The sequence below is a fragment of the Trachymyrmex cornetzi genome, unplaced genomic scaffold (genome assembly GCF_001594075.2).
Source record: "Trachymyrmex cornetzi isolate Tcor2-1 unplaced genomic scaffold, Tcor1.1 scaffold393, whole genome shotgun sequence".
NCBI lineage: Eukaryota > Metazoa > Arthropoda > Insecta > Hymenoptera > Formicidae > Trachymyrmex > Trachymyrmex cornetzi.
This window is the reverse complement of record NW_017298673.1, coordinates 332,892-343,990: the sequence shown is the minus strand read 5'-3', so window position 1 is coordinate 343,990 and position 11,099 is coordinate 332,892. Positions and strand designations below refer to the sequence as shown.

The 11,099-nt window shown below is 37.3% G+C and overlaps 1 protein-coding gene across 1 annotated transcript in view; it reads left to right on the top strand.

The window, feature by feature from the left end:
• The window catches only part of LOC108764123 (plectin), a 69,642-nt gene that overhangs the window by 46,024 nt on the left and 12,519 nt on the right, over nucleotides 1–11,099 (top strand). Inside the window, exons 6-8 of the mRNA XM_018512175.1 lie at nucleotides 8,596–8,707; nucleotides 9,755–10,205; nucleotides 10,456–10,713. Of these exons, the coding sequence (XP_018367677.1) occupies nucleotides 8,596–8,707; nucleotides 9,755–10,205; nucleotides 10,456–10,713 (821 nt within the window). The remainder of the gene's footprint in view (nucleotides 1–8,595; nucleotides 8,708–9,754; nucleotides 10,206–10,455; nucleotides 10,714–11,099) is intronic.

Here is an 11,099-nt window from a genome sequence, read left to right as displayed (position 1 = left end):
TACAAATTTAAAAAAATATTACTACTTATTTAAATAACTTTTGATCCAGATGGTCAATTGTTTCTATTTTTTTGCATTCTTATTAAATGAAATTTAGAATAGTCTGTAACTTTTTCAAGTAGTTCTTAACATATTGCATTTGCCTTACAACCTCCTTAACTTGATCATAATGTAAACATTGCTATATGATTCTAGTTATGATTAATCACTAAACTGATGGTTTTATAGTAGTAACTTTAAAGCATGGTTTTCATTTTTTTCCTGGTTAACTTGTGGTCAGACTTAACCTAATGATTATGTAAAAATTGTGTTTGTCTAGCTATAATGGCTTCGTAGTGATAACCTTAAAAAATTATCACTACAAAACTATTATAGCCAGAAAAACAGTTTTTACACACTTCAGGTTAAGTTTAACCGCAAGTTAAAGAAAATGAAAAAGTAGATTTGAAGTTACTACAAAATCATCAATTTAGTGATTAATCGCAGTTAAAAAATCACAATATTTACATAATCATCAGGTTAAGTGAAATTAAATGTAAACCACCAGTTAATTGGAAGATAAAAAACCGGTCTAAGTTACTCATCACAGAACCATCGATTGATTGATTGATCATGCTAGAAAAATATAAATCATCAGATTAAGTCTATAAGTTATTCAGAAAATAAAAAATCGGACCTAAACGTCAAAACAAAATCTCCTAATCGGCACAATTTAGCTTGAAAATCTAAAAATGACGAAGGCAAGCATAAATGCAATTTTTCTGAATCAGTGAGAGAAAAAGGAGGGGGGATACGTCATTAAAACGTCGCACCGTACATAGCGCGTCGCGACGAGGTGCGGGCGGTGCGGCGAAGCGCGAGGTTAACGCCAGGTGGGTGGTTGACGGTAGAAGGGAGAGCAGAAGAGCGCAAGAGGGGGAAACGTCTCTCACCTGTGCGCATTTCGTTGGCCTACTCTCGCCACGACGGCCGGATGCTACGCGGCGATCGTCCGGCGATCGTGTCGCGCATAGTCGCTCGTCCGTCGTCAGTTAAATCATCATTCCCGATCGTCGCCGTCGTTCTTCATCCTCATTAGTGCCCGCGATCGCGCCCGTACGCGGTCGGAGTCCGGCTGTCAGTTCGCGCGACGCGGAAATCCAGGAAACATTGTCCGTCAATCGTCGCGATGGTGACCACTACGTCGTCGAGTGCGTGTTGACAAGAGCGAGCTGTCACAACATTCTCGCCGCACGCCGCTGCAAATGCAATCACGCAAATGTTCTCGCGTCCAACAGCTTGCTCTGTGCCGCCTCTAGCCGGCGCGGTTCCGCTTTGCGACCGGCGTCTGGCTCTGGTTAACGTACCGGCGTGAACGAGCTACAGTTAGCGCGGTATTTCACTCCGTCGGAATTACTAGAGAGGCACTGTCGGAGGCCAGCGGCCGCGAATAGATTTTCGCAACTGAATAGTCCGGATGGATGGATGGATGGATAGATCCAGATGGTTTTGCCAATAAAGACCAATAAAGAGTGTAGCATGAAAGCACGTTGTAGTTCGAAACGATTGTAGCTCAGAACCTTCCGGTGCAAGGCAGGCGACCGTATCGCCGATCTTTCCTTCATTCCGAGGAACGTCAAAATGTTACCAACTTTTATTCTCATCGCACGTTTAATTACATCTTCGATCTTCATCCTTATGTTCACACTGAACGTTGAACCTTGTGATAACGTTGGATAAACAAGCTCGAAATTACATGATTGTATACTTACAATTACCGTTAAGTATACGAGTATAAGATATGAAAATATATGAGCATATAATTTTTGTTATTGTGACATTAAACATTGTTACACGATGTTTACATTGAACGCAAATTCTCGCGTTGAGCAAATACGAGAAGTTGGGCGGTTTCAACCTGTTGAGAATATATCAGGTGTATAGTCTCTGCAAAAAGTGACTAGAATTGGAAATTACTATCCGTATAAAGATTAATATTTTATATATAAAACAGTTCAATGAGAGATCAATATTTATGTTTAACAGTACAATTTTATAATCGAAATAAAAAATTGTCCCGTTTTATCTTAATTATTTTTTAAAAACTTCTACTGTCTACTTCTTGAAATATTTTTTATGTCTCTTTTTAAGTACTATACTTATTCAAGTCTCAAATTGTCGTCGAACTTTTTAAATTACTTTCAAATACAGTATTGAAAGATCTATAATTTTTTTATTTTTCATAAGTTTTTTATTTTGTTAAAAAATATTGTATAATATATTCTTAAACGTGGGCCGTGAATTGAATATGCGATGCAAGTAGTAGTATTGTCAAGGAAAATACGAGCAGAGCGAGCGGTTTGGTGCACGCACGGCGACGCGGTGTGTCACATTGTCACATATGTAAATGAACAAAAGTTGCAGCTCGCGAACGAGTCGTGGTTTGAACGTTGGAGAGAGACCATCAAGAGGAGAGTTGGAAGGAGGAAAAGAATACGCATCCTGTGATCCACGAAAATGTCGCTCTATCGGTTCAGCAAAGGAGGCAGGCTGTTCGTGCAAGGCACGAGTGAGGACGACGGTCGTGATGGCGTTTCACCTAGCCCAACGGGATCGCGATCCGCCGACGATCTGCGAGCTATATATACGAAACGCCGATTGTCGACCGAGGTCTTAGGTAGTAAATCGAAATCGGGAAGATAGGAGGGAAAGGATTCGCTCTGACGATCGTGCTGTACTATCGGAGAAGTGCCTCGGGTCGCTAAGAGAGAGTCGTCCGCTCTGACGGTTGCACGAGATAGAAGTTGACGTTACATATACTGAAAGGATGGTTTTGCTAAAATATCTAAAAATTTAGTTAGATACAGACCTGAAAATAATTTTGTTGGACTATCAAAATAATTATGTAGACGCTCAAATTAGTTGCTAGAATATGAAAACTTTTTGCAACATTGTTCATCATACTTGAAATTTCTATGTAGTTGTTTGGATGGTCTACCAAAGTTATTTTCAGACTTTTATGTAACACACTAAATTTCTAGACACTTGAACAAAGTCGTTCTTTCTGTGAAGAACCATCCGTGTACGTTGTTGAAGAGCACCCTAAATAGAAATCAAATCTATTGGCTATGTTATTAGGGAATTCGGCTACTAGAATTACTCTGCACTAATGTAAAATCTATACTAGAGTAGAAATTGAGGTTAATGGTAAATTCGGTTACTTGCACTACATTGGATTAAGTACATATTGAGGATTGCTTTATATAAAGTATTTAAATGCAGTGACATAATATGTAAAGTTTTGTCAATAAAATAATATATGTATAATCTTGTTAAATAACGGGACAATATTATTCGGCATTTAATTCTTTTAAATATTTATATGCTTTTATATTTAATTTTGCTAATCTGAGGTATAATAGTTTTTACTTAGTCTGTACTAAACTAGTGTAATGCGAATGGCCCAATTTGTTATAAGATTGGATTGGAATTTAACCAACCAAAAGAAAGATAATTAATCTCAGGTTTAGCTTTGCTTTGATCGCTTAAATTTCAATACAATCTCCAACTCTAGGATCTACTTTGCAAATGCTTTGAAACATTTTTTGATTAGTCAATTCGTAAAATTCTTTCGTTTGATTGATCAACGAAGCATTTACAGAGTTAACTGAATCGCATTCTTAGTCTACGAAGATTACTTTAGACCTGTTCGTGTTGCTTGAAATTTCTAGAAATTTTACACTTAAAAGTCGGAAGGAGATACTTGTGTGTTGACTGTCGAGGAGTTGCGACGATTTTGTGAGTACTAATTATCAATTAGCTGAAAACTAATTTCTTCGAGAGGGAGATTACAATCTTCGGTTAATTGGTCTTTATGAAGACAATGAGAAATTGCGAAACGTGTCTTTCACATCTCCACGTAACTATGATTTGCGTCTCCCGAAGATAAGAAAATAATCAAACGGTCTTATGTAATAGAATATATAGTCCAAACCTAAGAAATTATTCGCAATAATTATACATCGCCGATTTCGAGTTGTAATAGTGCCGGTATCACTGACATCAATATACTGCATACAACGGTTTCCCTGCAAGTGTTTCTCCGACACCGGTTGTCCTTTCTCAGCGAGGTATAATAAACTGTTGCGTCACCATGACTTAAAGAGACTCCCACCTCACTCGTACTAAATTCAGTTGCAGTTTGCCGTATTCTGCAAAGTTAAATGGCTAATGTTTCTTTGCTTGTAATAAGACGCGCGTGTACAGACAATACCTTGGAGCGCTTGTAGAGAAAACAGCAATTAGACGTAAACGTTCACAGCGGTGCTTGACAGCACTATTTTCAAAGTGCATCGTCAGACGAATCCTTTTCGATCGCATCGGACCGTTGCTCGAATCAATGGTTCTCTTCTCCATCAATATTCTGTATCGTTCGGTCGTGCTGCTCAGGTTCGTCGATCGAATCGACGAAAACGTCGAGACGAGGTGAGAATGGTACAAAGCGCATCGTCACTCGCATCGTTCGCAAGACTACGACTTTAACACGCGGCGAGGAGCGTAGCGCTACCGAGGACCTCACCAAACGTGCCCATCCTAGATACTTGCAAGATGCTAGCTCGGCGACGATGACCGTAAGCCGGCACGTCCCAACGAAACCGAAAACTGTGCGGGTAAGCCGATCTTGCGTGGAAAATTGCATTCTGAACGATTCCATCTTTTATTATTATTGCCATTAATGTATAGATTAACTTCAATCTTAGTTCAACTCACTCTTCATCTTTTTTCAGTTCTAAGAGTTAAAGAAAGGTGAAGAATAAGTTGAACCGAGATTAAAGTTAATCTACGTCGATGGAAACGGACATTACACGGAAAGAATGATGAAGAGGTATTTCAACGATTGAAGTATTTTTAAAATTTAGCTAGATACGGATTTGAAAATGATTTTGTTCGAAATTTAAGCTATCAAAATTGTTTCTGTTAGTGATACTCACATTACTCTCTCAATCTGAATCGGTGGATAATCACTGATGTCAGTGCCAAGTATGTCACTATTCACTAATCACCCAGTGACGTATTTGGCACTGGATAATCAGTGAAGTTCAATTAAAAAAGAAAGAGGTTTAAGCATTATATATCCTAATATATTGATATTTATATGTTAATTTCAATCTTCTAATACTATATTCATTGAATTTATGTACTAAAATAAGATTAATTAGATCACACAATAAAGGTTAGCTAAGTTAGGAATTTCACATTTCACTCACTGATTACCAGTGGCATACTTGGCACTGATATCAGTGATTATCCACTGGTTCAGATTTAGAGAGTAGATTTTGAAAATAGACTTTCGTTGTCTAAAGATTAAACAGCAAAAATTTATATATTTTTGAACGAATTTTATTCAAATAACAAAAAATAGTTCTGCGCAAACTTTATCTTATTTTAATGGGTATCTTATGGCGGTAGTGAAAAGGTAAAAAGTTATGAATTGACAGAAGGGATAATTATATAAAACGTTGAAACTAGTTGCTAGAATATTAAAATTTTTAGCAGCATTTAGCAGCATTGCCATCATCGCTTAAGCGTTCTATACATATAATTGCCTTAACGATCCAACAAAATTATGTTCAAATCTGCATCTAGCTAAATTTTTAAATACTTCAGCAAGACTGTTCTCTTCGTATACCATTAAAGCGCTGTCATATTAAAGAAGATTAATATCGCGACAATTGATAGATCGAGCTATATATCATTGAAGAGTCTCTTCGAAGACTGACAGATACCTAGCGCATATGTTCATGGCTAAAGATAAGCTAAGCATGGTGATAGACATTTCAAGCAGCAGAGAGATTTGCGTTGAAACTCGTGGAAACGTCCGACTTAACTCTCATCCGAAAGAAACGCTCTCTCTCCCATCGCAACGGATGCGTCGCCTTAATTAGGATTAGTGAGTGGATAAGATACGCTCACTTCGGTCTCGTAGTTCCATTACCGTTTTACTTAATCCGCTATTTCGCCCCTGCAATTAACCCGCGAAGGAGACAGTATTTTTCTCATGTCGCGCCCAAGCTGTGGTTCTGTCGTGTTAGTCGGCGGCACGAAGAATGAAACTCTGCGAAAAAAGTGGTTTCTACTTATTTGTCGTTACCGCTTTCGACGTTACTCAATCGTGACGGACGAGATTTGCCAAATGTTCGTAAGACTGGAGCTGCGTCATAAATCGCCGACAATGTTTATTGGACGTATGCTTCGGTACTTTGTCCAATATTTGATAAATCAAATTACATGACGATCAAACGATTTATGCCTGAGTATCCTCCTTGCAACCTGTTGCTGCAAATTGCGTAGGCTGGGAAAACAGATGGCATGGCCGCGGGGTCGGTCCATCCAAATAGCGCATATCTCGTACGCGTGAGTGCGAGAAAACCGCGTGATGACCCGAATACTAATGCCGGCTTTTATCAATGCCAATGGCAACGATCTCAAATGGTCGCGATCTCGACCATTAAGTCTCGGTGCCAATGTCAAGTCCACTGTAAGTGGCGCATAATTTGTCTCTATTATTTCACTACTTGAGCGAGTTTGGTAGCCAGCCAGGCGAATGAAGTGCTTTCATCGTTAAACGTCCAGGAGAGATGAAGTATGAAGTGCCTCATAAATATCGCGGTTATGAGAATTGTTTCTGTATAATCACGCAACTGGAGATCTTTTAAAATTTAACAAAGAAAAATAAGCGAAGAAGGCCATATTTGGATCAAAGCGCGTCTTGATGCATAATAATATTTTTGTATGAATTTATAATTTTTTATTTAAGTAAAAAAAAATACGAATAAGACGTGGCTAAAAATAGGAGAAAAAAGCTCATCGAAATTTGCATCTTGAAATAGAAAAGGTTTGTGTGGTATTATTATTAAAATAATATTTTCTGAATGATTTTATTCATAACAACTGCATCAATAGACAATTTTATGAGCCGATATTTTTACGTATATTAAAATTGACTTTTGGTTCAATGAACTTGACTTAAACGTAAAAGTACGTTAGGTAACAACAGCACGTAATTTCTGATAATTCGAGTGTATGTAAGCCGGAAAATACAGGAAGAAGATCTTTACTGGAGCAATATAATATGTATCTATACATGAGATAAGATAATTCTTTCAGTTGTGACGTGAGAACTCGATTTCTTATCCCAAAATAGACAAGAAGACTTATTTACGTGACGCAGCGTTCCGTGTTTCTAGAATTATTTTGTTAATAATTGAATCATTGAATTACTGAAACAAAATTAGTAGAATACCGCGATAACTAAAGGCTTAAAAAAGAGGATAAGGAATAAAAAAAATTAAAATATAAATGCACTGTCTGATACGAATTTTAGTGATGTGATAGAACAATTTCATTAGGACTGTTCTTTTTGGCTGAACTTTTGCACCCGTTCATCTTTCTTCCTCTTTATTCTTCCTGGAAAGAAAAGGAAGAAAGATGAACCGGTGCAAAAGTTCAACCAAAAAGAACAGGCCTATTTACAGATTCATTTTCAGTAACAAAAAATAAGAATCTTGTTCCGTGTTTCTAGAATTATTTTGTTAATAATTGAATCATTGAATTACTGAAACAAAATTAGTGAATACCGTGATAACTAAAGGCTTAAAAAAGAGGGTAAAGAATAAAAAAAATTAAAATATAAGTGCACTGTCTGATACGAATTTTAGTGATGTGATAGAACAATTTCATTAGGACTGTTCTTTTTGGCTGAACTTTTGCACCCGTTCATTTTTCTTCCTCTTTATTCTTCCTGGAAAGAAAAGGAAGAAAGATGAACCGGTGCAAAAGTTCAACCAAAAAGAGAACAGGCCTATTTACAGATTCATTTTCAGTAACAAAAAATAAGAATCACTTTTTCGTGGTCTAGAAAAAGTTTGAATTTGTCTGACAGTAATATTACTTTATAATCGATATTCGTGTAATTGATAGTCAATTTTTATATTTAAAACTGTTATAAGTAGATACAATCTTAAGCTATAATGAACCAATCAAAGAGCTGTATTAGCATTTTAAGACATTATTTAAGACGATCTTGAAATAAGAATGGACTATGATTACCGGTTTAAAATCGATTAATTCTGTGACCAATGTTCTCCCGGCGCCGGCCGCTAAGCAAAATGTCAATAGTTCTTGAAAGGTTGCAGCTTTCAGTTTCCATCAACGTTCAACCGAGAAAATAGAACTATGGAAGGTTGCAAATACGCATTACATAACGCGCACAATTTTAAGTCAAACCGGTATGTAGTACTGATACGTAGCTTTCAAATGTAGCAGTGTATGTTCATCGAGTGTTACTAATTAAAGGTTTTAAAGACTGCTATTCTTCAAGAATTTTCCGCTTTAGCCTGAATGATCGTAGCGAACATAATACCGTAACTGTTTCCGCTATTTGTTGCAACAGTGGCACCCAAAACGTCATATGAAATGATACATCGAAGGGCGAACCAGAATCTATTTCCATGCCGTATATTTAAAAAAATATTTATTTTATTATTACGTGTTTTAAGAAAATATTGTATATCTTCAAGAAAATCTAATCTCATTCTTTTCTTTTTCTTTTTCTAGATATCGGACATAGTGGTCGGTCAGGAACCAAACGTGCCGCGAGAGCGGCTCGACCGGGTCTTCTTCGTCGCCGAGCGCGAGTACGGCGTTACCAGGCTTCTCGATCCAGAAGGTAACGACCGGTTATCGAGTCAGTTAAGCCCTAATTGTCTCAATAAAAAAAAAATTAGATCGACGAGAGTCAATTAATAGAATAATTATATTTTTGGTCAAAAGAAAAAATTGTTAATTTGCTGTCGACCAACGACTTGTTACCCTCATCGTGATTTGTGTATTGTGTAAATTCGAGGTAGAGAAATACTGGGATGTGTGTTTGTGTCACAAGTTTTTTTTATCGTCGTGTTATCTTGGGCCGCTTTTGCGGTTTCTCATCTTACAAAGACGTCTTTCACGGATATAGTCCTACCTGGATTTCTCTCGTTTATGTATGCCCGGTGCGTGATGTACAGTTCCCGTGGGTTCTGGCATAGTGGCGGTGTGCGTTCTTTCTGGTCACGGTTACCTGACCAGAATCGCTTCCGGTCTCGGTTCGTACACCGTAACGTCGCGCCATCGGTAGTCGTCGTAATTATGCTTTCTATACTTGTGTCTTGCAGGTATCTGACATTGGTATCAGGTTGCAAGGAAAAGCGAAACGTATCTGCGGATAATATGTCCATAATTCGATACGACTTGGATAGATTTTACCGGATTTCTTCAGATGGATAGATAACATCGGAGTTTTAATCTTTCTATCGTTACTTTATTAGCGCTAATAATAAAATTACTCTTGTTTTTAAGATAGTATTAAAAGATGATAAATTTAGAATTTAATTCTTGATTATAGCAGCGAGTCATTTGAAACCGAAGCGAAAATTTTTGAATGATTGTATAATCCGTGATTAGTATTAGAAGGTTCTAAATCGTAGGAAAAAAAACTTTGAATCTTCTTCTATCAATCCGTAAGACTCATTCCGAAGTTTACTTGCATTCTGTACTTTAAACAGCTTTAAAATTTATATGTACTTAATTTTCATAGCTTAGGTATAGTTTTCGTAGCTGTAGTTGAGGAGATTAATAATAATTTTATAAAGAAAATATATATATTATATTAGAAATAATTTATTACACTCGCATACGTTGCGTGACTTACGCAAAGATTCTTTTGTACTCTGTACAGATGTTGATACCCCCGAACCGGACGAGAAGTCCTTGATAACGTACATCTCTTCGCTCTACGACGTGTTCCCGGAGCCGCCGGCCATTCACCCTCTATACGACGCCGAGGCGCAAAGACGATCCGCGGAATATCGTGAGCTTGCGACCTCTCTTCATATGTGGATCCGCGAGAAGATGGCCCTCATGCAAGAACGATCTTTTCCGCCGACTCTGATCGAGATGAAGAAACTAGCGGCGGATAGTACGAAGTTTAAAAATGAGGAGGTACCACCACGATACAGGGACAAACAGAGATTGACGTACATCTTCCGAGACCTGCAAAAGTATTTCGAAGCGGTGGGCGAAGTGGACATGGAACCAGAATTACATATTGATGTCATCGAAAAGAATTGGAATCGCCTAATAATGTTGCATCAGGAGCGCGAGCAGGCTATTATAGACGAAATTAAACGGTAAGCTTAATTATTGTAATATAAATTAAGTATTTATGTATATAAACAGTATGAAACGTACATGTGTTGCACATTTATCTGATAGAGACGTAATACAATTTAAAAAAAATTTTTAAGATAATAGGAAAAATCAACTCTCTGTTCTTTGTTGGAAAAACGCACACAAAACATTTGTAACTCTCCCAATTTGCCGCTAGAGATATTATATGCATAGTCATGTATTTCTGAATGTGTCTTTGTACGTTGACAGACTCGAGCGACTGCAACGACTCGCCGAGAAAGTGCATCGTGAGATGAAAACGACTGACAACAGATTGGAGGAGCTCGAGAGACGTGTGGAGGACGAAGCACGCAGACTCGATCGCCTTCATCCTTTGGAGGCGAAACACGCGGTGGACCTGCTGGAACAGGACATACGCAGCACGGAAACCCAGATACAGAATATATTTACCGATGTGCATACCCTTACGGAGGGTAGATACAGTCAGGCGCCCGAGCTTCATAAGAGGCAAAATATTGATTTTTATCCTCGGAATTATGATGAATTAACATTTCATACTCTGCACCGAGAAAAAAATGTACTAAATTTTAATAAATATTTGTTTGAATAGTACTAACTTAACATTTACTTATGGTAAATAAATATTTATTAAATAAAAAAAAGTAATTAAATCACATACATTGGTTTTTATATCAAAAATAAGTATATGTTTATTTTTAGTAAATATTCATCTAGTACTATCAAAAATAATATTTATAAAAATTTAAAACCTTTTTTTTCAGCATGGAATATCGATATGTAAAGAATCATCCATGTGTAACGTGCATGCCGCCTCCGTTTTCGAATATTAATTACATTGTTTCCACTCTCGTAATCTTTGCTAATGAGTGAAA